At 48.9% G+C, this 23,513-nt stretch overlaps 2 protein-coding genes across 3 annotated transcripts in view; one reads left to right on the top strand and one right to left on the bottom strand.

Annotated features, from left to right (window-relative positions):
- The window catches only part of ENOX1 (ecto-NOX disulfide-thiol exchanger 1), a 2,146,160-nt gene that overhangs the window by 947,161 nt on the left and 1,175,486 nt on the right, over positions 1 to 23,513 (bottom strand). The gene's annotated exons all lie outside the window — the stretch shown is intronic.
- Positions 22,261 to 22,617, top strand: LOC138249585 (DNA-binding protein HupB-like). The gene has a single exon (XM_069203528.1). The coding sequence runs from the start codon at positions 22,261 to 22,263 to the stop codon at positions 22,615 to 22,617; it is 357 nt and encodes a 118-aa protein (XP_069059629.1).

Below are 23,513 nucleotides of genomic sequence, written 5' to 3'. Positions count from 1 at the left end.
ACATGCAGGGCTTGGGATTGGGATGTGTGGTTTGTGATATTGGGACATACGTGAGGAGTTGGAGTGATGGGGGTGAGGGCGAGGGTGGGGGTATGTGATAGCATGCAGGTGGGTGGGGGATGAAGTAGTTAAAGGTTTGACTTACCAGAGTCCATTCCTCCTGCTACTCCTGCGAGGCCCTCAGGATGTAGTATAGTCAAGACCTGCTCCTCACATGTAGTGAGTTCTGGGGGAGGAGGTGGTGGTCCGCCGCCAGTCCTCTGAACCACAAGGTGGTGTCTTGAGACCACGGAACTCACCTTCCCCCATAGGTCGTTCCACCTCTTCCTGATGTCATCCTGTGTTCTTGGGTGCTGTCCCACTGCGTTGACCCTGTCCACGATTCTTCGCCATAGCTCCATCTTCCTAGCTATGGTGGTGTGCTGCACCTGTGATCCGAATAGCTGTGGTTCTACCCGGATGATTTCCTCCACCATGACCCTGAGCTCCTCCTCAGAGAACCTGGGGTGTCTTTGCAGGGCCATGGGGTGATGTGTGGGGTGGTGTGTGTTGTGATGTGTGGGGTGATATTTAAAGGTGTGTTGTGTGAGGTGCTTGGATGTTGTGTGAGTGATGGTGTTGAGTACCTGTGGATGCTAGTTTGTAGATGGTGGTGTCTCTCTCTCTGGCCTTCAGTCGCAATTGTTGACGTAAGGGTTTGTGGGTGATGTGGGTGTGTATTTTATATTGTATTGGGTGTGTGGGAGTGGTGTGTGTATGTGTATCAGGTGTGTGTATTTGGAATTGTCCAATGTGGTAGTGTTTTGTAAATGTGTGTGTGTGGTTGAAAGACCGCCAAGTGGATTCGTGGGTCGTGATAGTGTGGGCGTATTCCCGTTGGCGTGACGGTGGAGGTTTTGTTATCGCCAGTTTATCACTGACCTTTGGTGTGGCGGACTTGTGTGGGTGTCTGGATTTTGGCAGATTCCGAGCTGTGGGTCATAATGACCGTGGCGGAATTCCGCGGCCGCGGCGGTGTGTTGGCGGTCTTCTGCACGGCGGTAAGCAGCTTTTACCGCCAATGTTGTAATGACCCCCTATGTGTTTAGTACCCTAGCAGCATGGTACACACATCAGAAACCAGTAGAGCCATATTTGGTCAATGGTCCTCACTTTAACACTATAAATTGCTTATGTGCCTGAGGGAATAGCCTTTGGCCAGTCATGCCTGTAGCAGAGTGATTCCCTTGCTGCAGCTCAACATGAAGGGTAAACTGTCAACACTGTGCAAATGCATAACTACTGAGATATGATTGAGCAGAGTGCGCTGTGAAGTGTGCATAAGAGGGCGGTATGTGACACTACTTGGATGATATTATGAAGGTCCATCACAATGGCACTCTGTCATCATCTTCTTCTTGACACTTTCTTGGCTGACAACGGTGTTTGGAATGGAGTCTGCCACATCCAAACACTATGCAATCACAGAAGAAGAGGATATGATAATTTAAGTCCAAGTCTACATCCTCCATTATGCTAATTAGCAAGCCAATGGAAAAAGTGTCATTGGCAAAGATGGAACACTCTGTTTCCGTTGGTGCATAAGTCAGTATCCCCATCCCAAGACATTTCCATCAAGGCATAGGATTGTACAACAATATTGTTTCCGGGTTCACTGACCAACATGTGCAGTTATGTTTACCGCTTTCAAAATATATCAGGTTCCATTTTCCACACAGATAGCCAGTATTCACGGTACACATTTTCCATAATCTACTATACATCACTGAATATACATTCTTACATTTCCCATTGACATAACACCACAACACCAGAGTACATGAGGCAGTCCCTCTGTCTCCCCATGAAAATTCTCCATGTACCATGGCTGAACAATACATTTTACCTAAACTGCAGAAGTTACATTTTCTACTATCCACAGGTGGAGCAATAACAAAAGACTTACTTGATGCCAGACAATTCTCATGATGCACAGTGGCAGGACAGTTGCCTTGTTGTATGGTCTATCTTCACTGTTAGCTGGTATGTGGCAAGGTGTAACTAAGTATATGTTCATCGTGAGAGTACCATTACCAGCGTGGGAAGATGGGGCGTTATGAGTAAGACTGCAGTAGAAGGTAGGGCCCCTGGATATGTGGGCCTGTATACTGGCTTACTCAGTAAGATGCAGTGCCACCAGCTTATGTTTCCTTCGGCGCTATGAACCTACAGAGATCCAGATTGCCTGTGTCATACCAGGAACCCAAGACGCTTTTGGAGTATGCTGTGAAGCGTAGGTTTGTATTCCACACCCACCATATGTTGACAGTTGTATACCTTTGCGGTTGTTGTAGATGGAGGCACATCGTGTAAGCTGTGTAATAACACCTGCTATCCATTCATTAGTATCTGGCAGACATTCTTGTGCAGTGGGGTGTGAGCGCATTCATGGCTGCTTACAGTGCTTTGCAGACAGATATTTATGATATTCTAGTTGTGTCTCTATCAACTCTTTCTCTACTATTTCTACTGAGTGCAATGACTGTTTCTTCTTGTGCAATAGTTCCGATGAGAAGGTGAAGCTCATGTGATGTGCCTTTCTAGGTGAGCCTCCTTTCGTTCACAGTCAGCAGTCTTAGAATGTGTTGTCAATATCCTGACCAATCATGCCATTGTATACCGACTTTCATCTCATCCGACTAAACACCTCACGTTCAAATTAATTTATTATGATGCATTGGAGACTCTAATCCCTGGATCAGGAGTCAATCTCTAATTTTCTAATTACAGTCGAGTTGTGATGTCTCTAATCTCCTCCATGTATCTGATCACCTGTAATAACGAAAAGACATAGCTGCTCAACTTTAATAAATCATTATAGAACTGTGAAATCATATTTAGGGCCAATTGCTAGAGAAATCAGCCAAGGCTAAAAGTAAGTAAAATATCATAATCACAGCTGCGATTTCAACTGTGAAACCTGACTTTTGGTTCTTTTAGTCTGTTTTTAAAAAAAAACACATTGAGGAGCAGAAAGGAGATATTTGTGGAAATATATTTATTGTTTGCACTATTTGTCATTACAGGAAGGACAGATTATCTTAACGTTTTCAGACATTCTGAGCTACAGAACTTTAATATGACTTACATTAAACTGGTACTAATATCAAGTTTGAAACAACATATTAAAAGGCTTTTGGTGTGTTTATTTTTGCACTACAAATGCTGCTTTTATTCTTCAATATTTTCATCTCCACTATCTCTTTCATATGAAAGCGCAAAGACCAAGGATTTAAGCAGATTGTTGAAAGGGTGATGATGTGACGATGTATTTAACAAGGAACAAAATGCCCTTTTCTGTAAGCTTAAATGATTATGAAGTCACCTCAGAGTTCAGTGACCTTATAAACTAACTCAATCTTTGGCACACTTGCTCTGTATTGTCACAGAACTCCTCAGATACTTGAACAGTCCTTATAATTCATAATAATGTATCCCATACATTCCCTACATTATATTGAACTGTATTATCTTTACTACTGGTTTTTGTTTAATGCAAAACGCCTTGCACTTCAGCTTTGTCTATTTAAATCTTCCATTAGTATTCCTTAGGTCTGAATTCTGTTTTCAGAAGAATTTTGGTCACTTGTTAACACCCAGTGCTTGGCAATGGAAGGTAACTACTCTTTCGGTTATAATCTGTTCTTTATTTTCCATCACACCTAAATGTTATGAAAACTCTAAACCTTTTGAATCCCCTAATATGGCCAGAGAGTCGCCAATGACCCATGGTTATCTACACCTTCCTCACTCCCCAAAAGACCCATACATAAAAATGACCAGGCTCAAGACCACTCTGCTGGTTAGGGGTCTTAAGATCTGATGCTGTATTTATTTTATATACACACAAAAACATTATAAACATTAAAAATATGCACAGTGACCCTTTATTTACATCTTGTTTACAAGTGAGACCTAGCCTTAACAGAGACTCTAAACATGGGAGTCACCAAACCATAACTCATTTTGTTCCTGTGCAACCAATAAAACATAACCATTCCAAGTGAGACCATGGTTGACTGGTTCACATACCCTGTCCCATCCAAAGGACACCACCTTCCCTCCTCCATACCGAAGCTCTCCCGCCTTGGGAGTTGTTGTGCACAAGGCCCGACTGCTCCTAGGATTCCTACCTTTGGAATCCCCTACACCCATGTTCCTCGTCCCCCCAAAGGCCTGTGCTAGCTCATGCTAACTGCGCTTATGCGGGCTGTTGAGGGGTAAGGACTGCATGTAAGTGATTTCCCCCTGTGCCACTGCAACCTCCTTCTGACTTGCTGCCAGCACTCCTTGGAGGGTCCAGTGACACCAGTGTTAATTTTGGTATAAAGAGTCCCCACCAAGCATGTCCTCATCCGTCAACTCAAATAAATACCACAAATCTAAAACAACATACTTTGTACCTAGAAGAAAGAATTGTTAAACATGACATTAGAAACACAGAACTACTGATAGCCTTTTCAATTCCTGGAAAGAGAAAAAAAAGGTAATACATGTGCCCTGGCTAACATAACTCCACCCCTGTACTCCTAGCTCAAGGGATGGTGGGAGGGAAACCAAAGTTCGGCCCGTGTGGCTCCCAGAGGGCAGAGAGTCGAGGGAGGCCCTAGCAGAGCTGTGGCCTCTGCAATGTGTTGGGGGCATCGTCTAGGAGTGAGTGTGATGTGCACACGGTGTCAAGCAGGACAAAAGAGACCTGCCTGCACGGCTGACCCATGCAACCCCAGATGCACTTCAGTTCTTCTTGGGCAGTGCTTAACCTGCCATTCCTTGCCCCAGGAAGACCCAAGGGCAGGGGTGTAAACCTGCGAACCCAGGACCTCATCTCAGCTCCCCCATCATATTGCCCACCCTCCCCCCAACCCAAGTTGGGAGAGCCTCTGAATAAGGCCTGGGACTCGCTGATGACCCATAGGTACCAACACCTTCCCTACCCCAAAACACACAAAAGATCCATACATGATATTGACCAGACTTGAGAACACTCTTGGGTTAGTGGTTTTAAGACCGCACGCCATATTATTTTTAGAAATATGCAAAAACATTATAGACATCAAAAATTTGCACAGTAACCCATTATTTACATCTTATTTTCAAGTGAGACCCTAACTTTAACAGAGACTCATTACATGGGAGTCACTACACCATAACTCATTTTGTTCCTGTGCAACCAACAAAATATAACTGTTTCAAGTGAGATCATGATGTGTTCACACCTCCTGTCTCTTCCCAGAGGATGGGTCCCTCCTTATGGGAGGACCCCATCTTCCCTATCCCATACTAGGAGCTGTCCTGCCTTGAGAGCTCTTGAGCAGATGGCCTGTCTTCCCCTAGGATACCTACGCCAGGAACCCCTACACCCAAGTTCCTTGTCCCCATAAGGTGGTAGCTCACACCAACTGCAATTGAACAAGTGGTTGACAGATAAGGACCACATATAAATGACCGTCCTCCACCCCCTGCACCACTACAATCACATTCCAGCTTCCTGCTAGCACCCCTTGGAGGGTCCAGTGATGCTGATGTTAATTTCAGTATAGAAAGGATGCCATGAAGGGATCCAAAGTGTCCATACCAATCATGAATTTACCCACCCACCACAGGCCAGCATAGTTCCCCTACTATGTGCCCCCACCCGGAGTACATTGGACCAACCACGCCAGCAAGTTCTCCAGAAACATTGCATTACCTACTTTAGATAGGGGCACCCCATTCTATAGGAAAACCCTGTCACCTTGATGTACCCTTGAGGTATTAATAATAACCAAGTCATCCTAAACAACTTATCAACCTTCTGGTTCAACTTTTATACTGACTTGTTGAGAGCCCTGACCAATTTACCACTTCTCCAATTCAACCTTGGGACAATGATGGACAAAGGAACTAAGGTCTCTGAAAATTGATTTGCAAGCAAACCCATTTGGAAGACAATCAGTCTTTGCACTCAAGTTCCATTATGTCATTGCCTCCTTGGTGTATAATTAATATCCCTGGACGCGGAGGCCTCTGGAGCAACATTTTGTCTATTGTACATCTTAAATGGGCCAAGCTCAGCCCCCTTTGCTGCAGAAAGTCAGCAGATAACCTGATTTCCTTCTCCATGTCACAAAGTCACCTGCAGAATAAAAACAACTCATGTAAAAGAGGCCCAACACCAGCACATCTGTAACACTTCTTGCTCCCAATAGACAGAGTGCAATAAAGTGCCCAGTGGCTGCATCACGTCTTCATGACTTCCTCCTTCGTTAACAGAAGAATACAGGAAAGATGAAATAAATTAGTCCCAGAACATCTACAACATACTTAGGCCCTCATTCCAACCCTGGCGGTCTCTGACCGCCAGGGCGGAGGGCAGCGGAAGCACCGTCAACAGGCTGGCGGTGCTTCCAGGGCTACCGCCGCGGTCAGAAAAGGGGAACCGGCGGTTTCCCGCCGGTTTTCCCCTGGCCCAGGGAATCCTCCATGGCGGCGCTGCTTGCAGCGCCGCCATGGGGATTCCGACCCCCTTCCCGCCAGCCTGTTTCTGGCGGTTTTCACCGCCAGAACCAGGATGGCGGGAACGGGTGTCGTGGGGCCCCTGGGGGCCCCTGCACTGCCCATGCCCATGCCTAACAGGGCCCCATGAAGATTTTCACTGTCTGCTTTGCAGACAGTGAAAATCGCGACGAGTGCCACTGCACCCGTCGCACCCCTGCAACTCCGCCGGCTCCATTCGGCGCCGGCTTCCTTGTTGCAGGGTCTTTTCCGCTGGGCCGGCGGGCGGCCTTTTGGCGGTCGCCCGCCGGCCCAGCGGGAAAGCCAGAATGGCATCCGCGGTCTCCTGACCGCGGAGCGGCCATTTGGCGGTGACCGCATGGCGGGCGGCGACCGCCGCCCGCCGTGGTCAGAATGACCGCCTTAATCTCATGTAGCGCTTGTAGAAGTCAGACCTGCCTATCCTTTGAACTGCCTGCCCCACCAGCCCCATGCCTGCCGCAGTGGTGGCTGTGCCAGTCCAAAATGAATGCAATCTATACTCAGCAGGGTCTAACTCTGCTGCCACCAGTGCCCCTGCTGAGCACACTGTCAAACTGAAACCTTGTTAGTGGTGTCCCATCCTCATGCACTAACATGGAGCCTACAGTCCTTTGTGCCGGTTGAGCCATAAAGGCTTCCAGATTTCCCAGCAGACAGCACTCATTCCAGGGACGCTGTGAAGTAGTATGTGGTCACCCCTACCCATTTGGTCAGCCTTTGAATGGGTAATATTAACTGCCAAGGAGCCATTGAATATCTGATTGCTGCAGGCCACCACTTCCTTTTTATTCTTGGCCACCAACTCCTCCATTCTTAATGCCCTATAGGATGCCTGAGAAAAAGCTGTCCTAAAGAGTTGACCCTTCTCTGCTGACCTGCACACCCTCTCTAGGCTGATAACTGCTAGCTTCACTGTGTCTATGGGGCACATGGAGTCTTGCCTGCTTCCATGCACTGCCAGCCTTTTAGTGCCCTCTGGACCAGGAAAACTTGTGCCCTATCCGTGTACCCAATCATCCTTGCAAAGAAGGCAATTGACGAATATGCTGCTTAGGGCAAAATACATGTTGCCGTTCCCCTCTCAATGACTGAAGAAATGAAATTACTGACTCCTCTGAGAACCAATCTCTGACCCCTTTACTGCGCTGAAAATTGTGATATGTGCAATATGCCTCCTTGTAGGCATGCCTCGTCCTGGGTGCTAAACTGGCGACCTTGAAGTCTTGTAGGATGAGGCATCAAGCCACCACAGTTGCTGTGGGAATGGTGTAGGGAATTCTGCTACTTCTGGGTGGTAGTACCTGAAGGCCTGCATTTTAAAATGAAACAAAGCATTCCACTACAGTCATGTTATCTGACCATCCTACCACTGACTGATTGTGGAACTGCTCAGGCCATATCATGGGGACCACCAAGATGGGAAATAGCTCGAAAAACCAATGTCTCCAACAACCCAGACTCTACCCATTTTCTTGGTCACCACTGGGCACACCACGATGCACCCAATACGGCAGCAAAACCCTTGCTGCCTGCGGCATCTGTAAATAAACCCAGCTCTTCATTGGTCCTGGCATGGCTAAGCCACACAATTGCACCATTGAAATCCTTCAGAAATGCCTCGCAGATTCTTATATCCTGTCGGTCTTCGCATGACAACCTAGTATGGTGGTGTTTCATTTTCAGGCCAGACAAGGCCTGCGCAATTGACTTGTAAAATGGGAGGCCCATAAGTGTGACGCAGTGGGAGAAATTCAGCTGCCCCATTACCATCTGCAACTGATCTAATGTAACTTTCTTAGCAGCCGGACATTTCTCTAGAGTTCTTGTGAATGTCTTGACCATCTCCTGGGGAAGCCAAGACATGCCTGCCTCTGAATCTAACTCAATCCTAAGTAATTCCATTGTTGTAGCTGGTCCACATGGCTTAGCCTATGCTAAGGGTACTTCAAACAGTCCAATAAATTTCTGGAACAATTCTGAAGCCTGCCCACACTCTTCAATGCCAGGGGCACCCTTAAAAAAGGAAAAAGTAATGCATATCTCACCGGTGCTTCCATCTCTGTCTGAAGATCCACTCAAAGAAAGTGCTAAACCTCTCAAAATAACCACAGGAAACAGAACAGCCCATGGACATACACTTGCCAAATCAAAAGTGCCCTCAAATTGGAAACCCAGTCAATGGAAGTCATCAGGATGCACAGGTAGCAGCCTGAAGGCAGGTTCTATGTCTGCCTGCGCCAACAATGTCCCAGGCCCCTGCTCCTGAAGCATTGTGATCACATGATCTAGCACAATGTACCTGACTGAGCATAGTGCTCCATAAACAGCCTTATTGACGGATTGGCCCTTAGGTCCTGATAAGTTGTGTGTCAAGCGGCACTCCCCCGGGCCTTTCTTTGGGACCACCCCTAAGGTGTCATAGGACTCCTGTTTTTTTTTTTTTTAAATATTTTTATTGATTTTATATTTCAACATGTAATACAAATTGTCCAATTTGTAAGCTCAGGATAAATCAATACAACAACTAATGCCTAAATCATATAACAATCACACACCCCCCCCCCCCCCAATATGCACTTCACGGAACGCTTCTAGTTTCACAGTATCCTTTCTGGCTGCACCCTGCATGGGTTTATCCTTTATTGTTTATACTATATAGGCATACGCTCGAGGCCAGTGTGGGCCTAACACTGCATGCTTGGGTTCCCTGGCCGCTTGAGGAGGGCATCGTCCCAATTGGTATATGCAGACAACTAGCCTGTTTCTCCGCTCCTCGCGTGGCGCTGGGCCTGTGATGACGAATATTTGAAGGGCAACTGTTTCCTGAGTGATGGGAAGGAATTATATGTGTGCGCTGTGGTGCCTGGGTGCCCTGTGGGCCTGTTTCCGAGTTGGGGAATGCTGGGGAATTTGTACCTCGCTTGTCCCGTTTATGTATGCCACAGTTCAGGGAGGCTTCTCATCGTTTTTGGCCTCCATTTTTGTTACCAAATCTTCCCATGTGGAGCATCCTGTGTGCTGCCGCCCCTCACGCACCATTCTTTTTAGTACCTGGTATTCGGTGCGAGTCCAGCGGATAATTAATGAGTACCAGGATTTCAGGTTGGGAGCTTTAGGGGCCTTCCAGTGCATTGCTATTAATCTTTTATACATTAAGAAGGCCAGATCTGTAAATTTATGCAGGTGTCTTTGTTTCTTTGGTCTCTTCCTCAAACCCAGCAGGCAGGACCCATGATCTGCCAACAGCTGGAGTCCCGTTAGTCCGGATACCTCCCCTACCACCTCCGCCCAGGCCGTTTGTATATTAGGACAGTCCCATACCATGTGGTAGAAGGGTGCTGAGGGTGCCCTGCATCTAGGGCATGTTGGTGCTGAATCAGGAAACATGCACTTTATTCTGGCTGGAGAAAGATATGTTTGGTGCGTGTAATTGAATTGGGTGTATCTAAATCTTGGATTCCTTGACACGCCTCTGATGTGAGACAGGGCCTTAGGCCAGTCTACCAGTGGGATCGGGTTGGGGAGTACTGCGTTCCATCTACCCCATGCTTTCCCTGCGTGCGCCTCCGGGGTTTTGTTAAGGGTTCTATATAGATTGGATATTATTTTTGTTTGATCGCTGTGTTGTAAAAGCTGATGAATTACTGGGGAGATCTCTGGTTCCGAAGCGCCCATTCCCCAAATTTTCCTGATTTCGTGACATACGGCATGGTATGTCAGGAATTGACCCGGGTTTATCTCCGTGAGGGCCTGGAGGGCCTCGAACGTCATTAATTTGCCGTCTTCGAAACAGTCTCCTACTACCTGTATTCCTGCTTCATTCCAAAGCTTCCCAGCTTGCCTGCCCGCAACCGTCCCAGCCAATAGATAATTTAGTGGTATATGTGGGGAGTATGGAAGCTTATCCGCTCCTTTTTGCACATATTTAATCCAGCACGCATGCGCGGTTGCAAGCAATGGGTTAACCAGTACCAGTTTGGAGGGCTTTGACGTAAGCCACTTTAGGAGAAGGGTCCCGTTCCACTGGGGCTCTAGACTCATAAATTCGGCATGTTCCGGGCTGTGGATCCAATGTTGGACCCACTGTAGTTGTGCGGCTGCGTAATATCTCTCAAAATTCGGAGTTCCCAAGCCACCATCGTCCAAAGGACATTGCAGCGCAGATAGCGCCACTAGCGCTCTGCCGCCTCTCCAAATAAGCCGCACTAGCGCTGTGTTTAAGTTACCAAAGAAGCTTTTGGGAATGTTTATCGGCAAGGCCGCAAAATAATATAGGAGCCTAGGCAGGATCAACATATTAGCAATTGCCACCTTGCCGGGTGGCGAGAGTGGAAGCCTGTTCCAGAATTGTAGGGAGCCTTTTATGGAGGTTAGCGCCTTACCCAAGTTCCCGTCCCTTAAGTCTTCTGTGGTATGATATATGTTTATCCCAAGATATTTAAATGTTGTCGGGCACCACTTTAGGCGCCCTACCTTCGGGGGGTCTTGGTTATTGGGAGCCCTTTCTGCCAGGGGGAACACACAGGACTTCTCCCAGTTTACCACAAGGCCAGACAATCCTCCGAATTCAGCCAATAATGACATTACTGGTGGGATAGCTGCACTACCGTTCCTGATATATATCAAAGCATCATCTGCATATAATGAAATCACATGGTGCCTCCCATTCCTGACAATTCCCCACTCTTGCTCCATAAGGCGTACTTTTGCCGCTAGCGGCTCCATTGCTATGGCAAACAGTAGTGGGGATAAAGGACATCCCTGTCGCGTTCCCCTGAATATCTGGAAACCATCAGAGATCACCCCGCCTGATTTCACCTTGGCACTTGGGTTGGAGTACAGTGTCCGGACCCACCGAATGTAATTGGGGCCTATTCCCATGCGGACCATCGTGGCCATCAAGAAGTCCCATTCCAGCGTATCAAAAGCCTTTTCTATATCTAGTGAGAGCACCATTTCCTCCTGAGCGCTCTTGGGGGTGTCACCCATTATGCTCAGTAATCTGCGAATATTTAGGAAGGTGTTACGCTTTGGAATGAAGCCATTTTGATCGGCATGAATTAATAAGTGCATGAGGGGAGCTAGCCTGTTAGCCAATATTTTGCCTAATATTTTGCAATCTGTATTCAGTAATGACAGTGGTCTATATGATTTAACATCCGTATGGTCTCGGCCCTTTTTGGGAAGTACCACTATCATAGCTTCCCTTTGTGACCTGGGTAAGCTTTCTGCAATCCATGCCTCCTGGAAAACTCCTAGCAAATGGGATGTTAGGCTGGGCAGATAGGCTTTGTAGTACTCCGACGGGAGGCCGTCTGTGCCAGGCGCTTTGTTCCTAGGCAGCTGCGCAAGCGCTAGCTCTATTTCATCTATTGTAATAGGGGTTTCCATTCCTTCTCTGTCATTTTGTGGCAATTGGGGCAGGGAGGTATCTGCCAGAAAATCCTCGAATTGAGTGGCTGTGCACGATGTGCGTTTAGTGTATAAATTTGCGTAATAATTCCTAAACGTCTCATTTATTTCTAGTTGCGTAGTAGCCATCTCCTGCGCACCCACCCGAATGGCACCGATCGGTGCTTGCTGTCTATCCTCTCGGAGTAGCCACGCTAGCATTCTACTTGATCTATCACCTTCCGTTTGCAGCCTAGCTAAGTAATAATTGTAGTCATGGCAGCAGAGCCTGCCATCTACTTCATTATATTTTGAGCGCATTTCTTTGAGGGCAGTACTGGCGGCCTCCCCCATAGGACTCCTGTTGTAGTAATGAGACTGCTGGATTTTGGGCAGCAGTACTGAGTGTGGGGTATTAAGTCTGATTCCACACTGTGTGACAGCTGTCAGCCTAACTCTTTTGGCTACCTAGCAGCACCTGACCAGTACCAAAGGTAAAAGTGATTTGTGGTAGACAATCACATGACACTCTAAGACTCCTGAGGGAAGTGACAGTAGAACAGATCGTACCCCTTGCTCTCTGTTATACAAAATTCTCTAGCGGGGTGGAAACAAATGGAACTACCATCCTTCCCAGATTCTTGACAAGATCTCATTCCTGGCAACACTAGGATTGACCATTAGTGACTGATGATTGCAGCAGTACTTTACTCCCACATAGCCCTCAACCAGTATCCGGAAGTCTTCCTTAAAATCCTAATACAAAGACTGTACTCTGCTGAGCTAGTGTACACGTTCAGCCATGTCACCATTGCACACAAGTTAACTGGGAGGGGTCCTTGGCCAATAGTAGGTGTTCATTCCTGCTTTTTGGGACCTCTGTCCTTTGCCTTTTTATAGCACATGGTCTTGGCGTGGGAGAGCAGGCTGCAGAAATAACATAGCATGTCCCTGGGCTTCTAGATCAGGACCTTTTATTGAAGTCCTAGCATGACTCTTTCTTCGCCCCTCCCCACACATGAGCAATCACCCCGGATCCTGCCCAACCTTCAGTTTCTTCATGAAGCACTGCTAAGTGTTCACATCATTCTGGTCCCAGGGCAGCATTGGTCTAGTTTCCTTAATCCACCTAACGTTTGTCACAGTCAACCCAAGGGGCGCCCCTAAACTCATCATGTTCTGGTAGCACACCAATTGTGCCCCCAAGGTCGGGAATCTCTCACCATAATTTACTTGAAAATTTTGAAAAGCTTGATCCAGTTCAACAAAGTATCCTCAACCCTTTTCTTGTGAGGCCAATGACCACACTCCCTGGCACTCCTTGCACCATTTTCTCTCTTTCCGCTCAGACCTATCCATAATTAACTCACACATATCCACATAATTGCCTTTCCAAATCTTCCCCTTCACATCTGCCAGTACGTGCCTGCCCAAATGATTGCCCTCACACCGCACGTCCCCAAAATCAATGCTTAAGCAATAGTGCCAATGTACTTGCTGGTGTTGACTACTTGGGAAAGGGCAGGGCCCACACTGCCACCAGTTCTGCTAGCCCTACACTGCCTGTGTGTGAAGTACAAGCCAGTACTGACTTCCGTGGTGTCCCAACACACACGCCTACCATTTCATCCTGCCCTAGCATGCCTTGTCTTCCTACACCATCTAGATGGGCCCCCAGCCTCCTGGCCCTTTTCACATGGTCATCTTCCACTACACCTGCCAAAGCACCCTCCATTAGTGATGTAGGCAAAATCTCTACCTTCAAAAGCCAAGGCAAACACTGGTCAAGTTAGCAACCAACTCTGACTGCCCTGCACCCCCTGCTGGCATGACCCCAATTGCCATGCAAATATTGCTGTTCTGAACACGATGTTATTCGCTGCCAGCACTATCACTAGGCTGCCCTGGCCTTCACCTCAAGTTGCACTGCCCCCCCAGCATAACCTGAGGGATGACCCAGGCTTTTTGAATCCCCTCTATACTTGTCTCTTGTCCCCTCCCACACTTCTTCACTGTTGGGAATGCTGTTCGTGGTGCAACCCCTGGCCTTCTAGGCCACCCGGCTGTAGGATCTGTGGGCGCAAGAGGGCCATAATCCTATCCATCGCATCCATCCTGCACATCAAGGCCTCCATATCCACCCCAGAATGTGCACAATTGGCGCTCTTCTTTGCCCCATCCGAAATCCTTGCAGGACTCTTAGCTATTTTGCCCAGTCAATGCCAATGAACTCAGTTATCCTCCAGTGACCCAGCTGCTACACCGAGCCAACACCATGACAACCCAGCTTCTTGTTGTAACTCCCAAAGCTCTTTGAGCAAAAAGGAAGGCTTCTGCTTTCACAAACCATAAGATTTTCTGAGGTAGCATTAAAACAAAAGGCTGAGCTCCCCCAGAGCACTACTAATACTGATCTGCCCAGGAAAATCACTGCAAGGTACACAAATGTCCTTCAGCCCCCCCTCCAATTCCACACACAACCTAACAGGTGCAAAAAAAGGCTACTGTTTTCACAAGAATAATGTCTAACTATAAAAATATATCAGCTAGCGTTCAACAAAAGGGCTCAGCCCCGAGCACTACCAAAACAGATCTGCCCAGGAACAAATTCACTGGCGGCCCACAAGCTCATCTTAGCCCCCCACACACTGCCTAATATAACAAAGCGTTCCAGCCCAATCAGTCCAAAAATGGGCCTCACTGCACCCCCCAACAACCGTTACCTCCACAGCTTGCCTAGCACTTTGGGCCCTCCAGAGCCACCACCGCGAGTCGAACACTAAAAAACTCTCAGATCGTGTGAGTGAAACCAAAGCTCAGACTGTGTGGCTCCCAGAGGGCAGAGCATTGAGGGCCACTAGCAGTGCTATGGCTTCCATGATGTTTTGGGGGCATTATCCAAGAGTGAGTGCAATGCGCATACAGCAGCGAGCAGGAGCAAGGAGACCTGCCTGCTGCCTTGTGGTTCCTTTTGAAGGGTGGGGCTGACCTGTGCAACCCCAGAAGCACGGAAGTGCTTCCGTGCTTCTGGGGCAGCGCTCATCCCGCCAATCCTCACCTGAGACTGACTCAGGACCCGGGGCAAAACGCCACAAACCCATGGATGGCCCTTGGCTCCCCCACCACATTGACGCCCCCTAATTGGGAGAACCTCTGAACTAATGTCACTACAATGTGACATTACAGAATCTCCTTATAGCAGAAGCAGAAAGCTACAGCACAATTCTTTCTGTGGCAAAATCCATGTAAAAATCATTTCAAAATTAAATAAAAAAAGATAATACACTTAATACACTAAAATATATGTATATTTTAAATAAAATAAAAAAAAATTAAGAAATAGATGTATTTGTACATATAATGAAATGAAAACATTTTGAAATAATTAGAAGCAACTATAGTTGTAAACGCACATACATAAACATAGAAATATATAAACACATATTTTATAAAAAAAGACATTACAAACGTACCTGTAAAGTTGCATTTTAATAGTTCTCTCCATGTAGTGGCTTTGGATGCAGTGGCCACTATGCAATGACACTGGATGCACTTAACTCTTGATGTAATGTTATACAATCCTTATGTATTGTGTGCTAATATGAGCAAAGCCCATTTAAAAATAAGAATGTTTCAGATTACATCTTTACACTATGATATGCAAGTAACAATGCTTCAATAATTATAATTAAGCAATAAACTCTCACTCACACTGGCTTTGAAGACAATTTAAATACTTAATTTAAATAACTGCAAATTCCAAACGCTGTTTATTCCTACAGGTGTTGTTAGTGGTTTACGATTTTTCTGGAAGATAATGAACAAACTATTTTTGACAAAAAGAACATGTTATTGAGCAATATGCTTTTAGGAAAAGCCCATTTGTTATTGGTATGTTATTTCCGCTGAAGAAAATATTTATTTTAATTTAGTATGTATTCCATATCTCCATAACTTGGAATCTCATTACTTGCAAAGGTACTTTAATGTGATTCTGTCCCTTACTATACAAAAGATTTTTCAGCTATTAGGTTTTTTTTGCATATTCCTGGACTGGAATTTGGATGGGTACATGGAAAGGTAGCATGGCTACAGGGCCAATTATTCATATTATGATCTGCATATGCACTGTGCAGCGCTTTGGGGGTCACACCATTGGTAGAAACTTAAGATATAAATCTACTACACTGATAAGTTTTAGTTTGATGTCTCATGAGCACAAGCCTGTGTTGAAACCAGAGTTAATGAAGCTGGAGTCCACTCCAGAAATGGTGACATAGGCCCTCATTACGACCTGGGAGGTAAATACGGAATACTGCTGGGCTGACTGCCGCCAGCATACCGCTGTGGAGGAGGACATTCGTACACCACATTATGACACATACATACAAAATCGACAAAAAACAGCCACAACCACAAATCCAGCAGACCCACTGAACGTGATAAACTGTCAGCACTACCACCCATCCCGTTACGCCACCAATACTACACACTCCAAATAATGACCCACCAATCACCACAGCGGACATTCAACAATGGTAAACCATTGGCGGTGAACACCACTGCGGCGGATATGGCCACCCAAAGAAAAAACAAGACAATATTGGCCAGAACAAAACACCCACACCTGACACAAATACACACTCCCCACACACACACACCCCACACACCCACCAACAGCACTATAAAACACACACACACATCACCCACAATAATTTGCAAACATGAGAAGACCACAATAGCTAGCCAAGCAAATCACAGAGACAACTTCACACACACACACCACAACCACCTATTCATCCATCACGCACCACACACCCCACACCTCACCACATTACTTAACACCCTCTGCACAACAGACACACCACACAAAACACCCATGTCCCCACTGGCACCTCCCTTTCACTGATGAGGAGTTGCAGGTCATGGTTGAGGAAGTAGTTAGGGTAGAGCGACAGCTGTTTGGCGCACAGATCCACCAGATATCCATTGCCAGGAAGATGGAGCTATGGTGGAGGATCATGGACAGGGTGAACGCCATGGGACAGCATTTATGAACAAGGGACGACATCAGGAAGAGGTGGAACGACCTTCGGGGAAGGTACGATCCATAGCAGCATGGCACAAGCTCACTATCCAGAGGACTGGCGGTGGACCCCTACCTCCTCTCCCACAGCTGACAGCATGGGAGGAGCAAGTCTTGGCAATACTGCATCCTGAGGGACTCACTGGAGTTGCCAGAGGACAGGACACTGGTGAGTAAACATTTACTACCCATCACCCCTGATACCTGCATGTCACCACCACCCCTCATGCTGACACCCATCACTCCACTCCTTACCACACAGTGCACCACCACAATTAACAAACCTAAATGCCAAGCCCTGCATGCCATACCCACTGCATTCACATCCCTTCCAGGCCTGCATGTACACCCACCACCAATGCATGCACAGCATGGAGAACTAGCAATCCCACAATACATCACCATACACAAACAAAAGTGGCAGGACAACAGCAACAATATAAGGGAAGCTAAGGATGCAGAATATGTCACAGACATGTAGCACAATACACCACTTACATCCCCACAGGTGCCCCAGCCAATCTCAACAGCGAGGAGGTGCCACGAGTACCCAGTCCCCCCAGACGATGCCCCCAGTGATGAAAGCAACCCTGGAGTTCTGGATCTGGATGAACTCTGAACTCCCAGGCCCATCAGGGACCACTGGCCAGTCGGCTACACCAGCCCACACCCAGTCCACCACAGAGCCTCTGCCCTCAGTATCCAACACCACAGCAGCCACCCAACGTCCTCAGACTTCTGTCTCCAGGACACGTCAATCAGCAGTGTCCCCACCTGTACAGAGACCCCAGTCTACACCTCACAGGCAAGACAATGAGGGCCCTGGGGTCAGTGGCAGTGGGCACACCATTCAGGGGGCATAGGCACAGGAGGCCAGGGACAGTCGAAGGACAGCTGTGCGCCAGGGGAGGGAAGGACAGGCCCAGGGAACCGACTGCCCAGGACGCACTAACTAATGTCCTGGGGGCTTACGAACAACAATCCCAGGACAAGATGGATCAGGTGATAGACATCATGCAGGAGAACCAGCGGCTGCAGGAGGAACACCACCAGGAGATCAAGAAAGAATTGCAGGCCCTGAACACCACCAGGGTCTCCATTGCAGGGGTGCTGGGTAATATGGCCAACTTTATGAGGGACTACACATCACACCAGTGGGCCCCTTCCACCAGCCAGTCTATTGACCAGCCCTCCACATCTGCTGCAGCTAGTTGACAGGAGGCCCTGCCACAGGACCCACAGGCCACCAGCAACCTTTCCCCTGCAAAATTAGAAGTACTGCTGGATCAAATGTGACCTGCTGTCCACATCCTCCTCCTCTTCCTCCTCCTCACTGTCCCCAGTGTCCACTGCTGCCCCAGCTGCATTGTCACCCCACCTCCAGATAGGGTACATGCCGTCTGTGGGCCAAATTGTGCAACATGTAGCACACAACAACGATTCTGCATACCTTCTCAGGGGAGTAGCATAGGGATCCACCTGTCAGATGGAGGCACCTGAACCTAGCCTTCAGAAGCCCAAAAGGTTTTTTCTACAATCCTCCTGGTATGCCCATGAGCATCATTGTACCTTTTTCAGCTCCTGTTCTCAGATTCATAACAGGGGTCATGAGCCATGACGGGTTCGGGTAGCCGGAATCACCTGCAAGAAGTAAGGGACACACATTAGCCCTGCACAATGACATGGGCTATAACTCCAGAAGGCATACAGTCACATACATTGGATGGGGACTTAGACTCACCTATTAGCCACACTCTGTACCTCTGTAGTTGTGCCATCAGCTGTGGGACACTGCTATTCCTCAGGACAAAGGCATCATGCACCGACCCTGGATACTTGACAGTGACGTGGGAGATGTACTGGTCAGCCAGGCACACCATCTGGACATTGAGTGAGCGGAAACTCTTCCAATTCCTGTACACTTGTTTATTGGCCCTGTGGGGGAGTAAGGCACTATGGGTCCCGTTGATGGCCCCAATACCATGTGGTATGTCCCATTGCATAGAATCCAGCCTTCACAGAGGGTAAATCATCTGGGGGAATGCGATGTATCTGTACGTGTTTATGCAAGGCAGACAAAACCCTTGCAAGCACAATAGAGAACATTTGCTGTGACATGCCTGCATCCACGCCCACTGTCACCTGGAAAGAGCCAGTTGCCATGAAATGGAGCACTGAGAGTACCTGCACAAGAGGGGGATTGCTGTGGTGCTATGGATAGCAGGTAGCAGATCAGGCTCCAATTGTTCAAACAGCTCTGTGATTGTGGCCCTGTCCAGACAAGAGGTGAATATGATGTGCTGGTCCTCCAGTGTAGCCAAGTCCACAAGGGGTCTATAGACCGGTGTGTGCCTCCTCCTATTCCTCTGCAGTGGATGGTACCTAAGGGACCCAAATGTAAAAAAGGAGTGACAACAGGAACCATGAACACACTAGATCAGTATAGACAGAGCATGCTTGTATTTGGACACTGGAATTGTGTAGGTGAGTACATTCAACTACAATGACACACTTATTAATCTGTACATGTGTACCAGCATAAAAAATGGCACCCATCTGTCCTTTATTCATGGACAGGTGGAAGTGACCTCACTACGCTGGCATTCACATCATGTTGGAAGGCGGTCTGCACCGCCCTGCAATTCCTCATTGGCAAACATGGTCCCCTATGGAGAATGGGAACCAATGATGATCAACACCGGCAGTGACTGTGTTCTCCGCCGCGGACGTGACCGCCATTTCCTTTCTACCGATTCACTTGATTCCTGACTTTCCACAGGATGACATCACCACTGCGTGGGATGCTGTGACCTGTGTCTGGAACCTCCAATGGTCGTGCAACAGGGGAAAGGGCCCCAGCCTTCACGTTGGAGGAGTTGGAGTGTCTCGTGGACCGGGTGCTACCACAGTATGTGCAGTTGTATTGGCCTCCAGACCAACAGGTAAGTACACCCTGGGTACGTTGAATGTGACATGGCTGCATGGAGATGTGTGCGTGTGCTGGCAGTGTGTCAGATGGGGGGTATGGCTGGTGGCAGCTCTGATGCAGTGGTACTGGTCATCTGTGTGCCTGATGAGGGGATAATGCTTTTTGTGGGGCATATGTGTGACAGGCTGGATTGTCAGGTTCATGGTGTCCCACCGTCTGTGTTTCCTCTGCAGGTCAGCGACCATCAGAAGAAAGGGTTAGGGCGTGCCATCGCCTAGGACATGCGGACCCTGGGGGTCTACAACAGGCAGAGCACCCACTGCAGGGAACAGTGGGAGGACCTAAGACGCTGGGCCCAGAAGACCGCGGAGGCCTAGCTGGGGATGGCCTCCCAAAGAGGGAGGGATGCCCATCGGAACCTGACCCCCCTGATGGCCCACATACTGGTGGTGGCCTACTCAGAGCTGGATGGGCGCTTGAAAGCATCACAGCAGCCACAAGGGGGTGAGTACAGTGTGTTTGTGAACCATCTCTGTTGCCTGGCATGGGATTTGGGTGCAGAGTACTAGTCAGTGGATGCCACAATATGCCAGTTCAGACATTGCTGAGTAGTCCAGCTCAGGTTAATAGGGTGGAAAGCATGTATTAGATAGCTAGGTAGGTGGCTTCCCATCTCAGACAGGGCTTAGCTGGTCCCAGTTGAAGTGTTGCTGGCAGTGTTTGGCTCCTACTTCCTGTGGTACTTAGCCAATGGCATGCTGGTGTGGTCCATACTACCCATTCTCAGTTTCAGTATGTGACAGTGATGTGTCTGCCATCTGTGCTGTTGGTGCTGAGATTGACCCTGTGCTCCCTTTCTCTCCCCCTCTCCTTTTGTCATCCTGTCCATGTGTGCATTAGCATCATATGGCGAAGGAGCAGGGGCACTGGCCAGTGAGGGAGCTGCAGCCCACGGGACCCACCAGGCATAGTCCACCGACGCCGAGGGGATCAGTGGGACTAAGGGCAAGGGGAGTACCACGGCGGAGACAGGAGGTGACACCACTGACTCTGATTCATCCTCCGATGGGAGCTCCCTGGTGGTGGCAGACCCCTCTGGGACCACCCTAGCTACAGGTTCTACCGCCACCCCCCATACCAGCACTGCCCTCCCAGTTGTTCCCCACTGAGTTGCTCATGCCCGCTCACCCAGGAGGGTGGGCATCTCCTTCGCACCAGGCACCTCAGGCCCTGCCCCAGTCAGCCCTGCCGCCCTCAGTGAGGAGGCTATTGACCTCCTGAGATCCATCTCTGTAGGGCAGTCAACCATAGTGAATGCCATCCAGGGGCTGGCATCCCAGATGCAGCAATGCAATGCCTTCCTGGATGGCAGCCACAGTGGGTTGGCAGCCCTACAGAGATGGTTTCAGGCTCTGGCCTCTTCACTGATGGCAGGCAGTGTCCCTGTTTCATCTGTCTCCCTCCAACTACTACTACTCAGTCCCAGTTTCCTCACCCCATCCCATCCCACGCACACATTCTGACAAGCAGGCACCTAAAACAACACACGACTCGCACAGACAAACAAAGGCAGCACACTTCAGTCCACAAGCACTCACACAGCCAACACACAGATGCACACACAACATCATCCACTGCCTCCACTGTCTCCCCTCCTCATCTTTCTCCCTCACAGTCACATCCTCACTCACACCTGCATGCACTGCATCAACAGTCCCTGACCCTGCCACCTGCACAGCCTTGCCCACAGTCACCACAACAGCAGACCCGCAGACATGCACCCCACACACCACATGCACAGTCATCACCACCACCACCACCTCATGCAGCACACCGCCACAACATCCATCCACATGTCCTGTTTGTCCTCCCCCACCCTGTCTGCCCCCCTTCAGAGACACACACACGCTCGCACTCAGACCCCAACAGCCATCCACCTCACACACACACACTGTCCATGCACATGCACCCAAGTCCAGCACACCCCCTCCTCCTCCTACAACCACTCCCTCTACCTCCACTCCCATCCCTCCTCCCACATCCCACCCCATTGTCCCTAAGAAGCTTTCCCTTGCCCGCCTTGGCCACTTCCCTCCCCCCGTCCTGCCCATAATAGGAAGGTCCAACCACCCAAGCCCAGTACCTCAAGCATCCAGTCTGACACAGCTCCACCCCCAAAGTCTCCAGCTGCCACTAAGGGGCACATGAGTGTGATGCCAGCCCCCCGCACCAAGGACACTCCTCCCCCCAAAAACAGAGGGCTAAAGTGCCGCCCCCTCCCAAACAGACTGGCAAGACCATGGGGCCACCTCTAAAATCTAGGGCCAAGGGGGCCCCACCCAAATCCCAGGACAAGAAGGCCCCAACAAAATCCAAGGCCAAGGAGGCACCAACAAAATCCCTGGTCAAGGAGGCCTCACAAAAATCCCTGGCCAAGGAGGCTCCACAAAAATCCAAGGCCAAGGACGACCCACCCAAATCCCAGGACAAGACGGCCCCAACAAAATCCCTGGCCAAGGAGGCCCCAAAACAATCCCTGGCCAAGGAGGCCCCACAAAAATCCAAGGTCAAGGAGGCCCCATCAAAATCCAAGATCAAGGAGACCCCACAAACATTCAAGGCCAAGGAGGCCCCAACAAAATCCAAGGCCAAGTAGGCCACACCCAAATCCCTGGCCAAGGAGGCCCCACTCGAAACCATGGCCAAGGAGCCCCCACTCAAAATTGTGCCCAAGGAGCCCCGTCCCGAACCAGAGGCCAAGGAGCAGCATCTGGTACCAGAGGCCATGGAGCAGCATCCCGAATCAGAGACCATGGAGCACCACCATTAACCAGTGGGCAGGCAGCCCCCTCCAAAACCAGTGGGCAGGAAGCCCCCTCCAGAACCAGTGGACAGGCAGCCCTCTCCAGAACCAGTAGCAGGAAGCCCCTTCCCAACGGATGCCCCCACTCAACCGACCCACCCCCTGAGGTGCCTGCCCATTTCCAACATGATGCTCCAGACCAATTAAGTCGCATTGTTGTCAGGGGTCAGGTTGGGGCTTGGACTTTGCCCTGTGGACGTTTGTGACTTTGGAATGGCCTTTGGGCCTGCATGTATTTATTTCTGCAGTTGTGCATGTTTTTGCATTTTACATATACATACAACAGGAATACAGTGGTTGGAACTGTGGATGTATCCTGGGTTTCTTTACTCAAGGATGTTCTGTTTCTGTTATTTTCCTGTGGATCTGGTTCTGGGTGTGTGTATGGAGTGTGTTGTGTGTGTGTGTCTGTCACTCTCCCTACCCTCCCTTGTGTGCTAGGCAGCTGTACTCACCGTTGTTGTCTTGGTAGGCGTTGGTGCTCCAGGACGTCCATGATGTGGTACAGCATCGGGAAGACTTGCAGTTCTGGTTCCATGGCGGCCGCGGACTCCTGTGTGTCCCTGGAGGTAAGTGTCTCCTTTTAAATGATATGTTTCTTCCTGGTTTTTGGTGTCGGTGCTACAGCCCTGGAAATCGTGGCTGTGTGCTATGTCATAATATGGTGGGCTGGTCCTTGTCTTCCGCCT

The sequence above is a fragment of the Pleurodeles waltl genome, chromosome 8, assembly GCF_031143425.1.
Source record: "Pleurodeles waltl isolate 20211129_DDA chromosome 8, aPleWal1.hap1.20221129, whole genome shotgun sequence".
In the NCBI taxonomy this organism is placed as follows: domain Eukaryota; kingdom Metazoa; phylum Chordata; class Amphibia; order Caudata; family Salamandridae; genus Pleurodeles; species Pleurodeles waltl.
The sequence above is the reverse complement of the archived record's forward strand: the minus strand, read 5'-3'. Positions and strand labels throughout refer to the sequence as shown.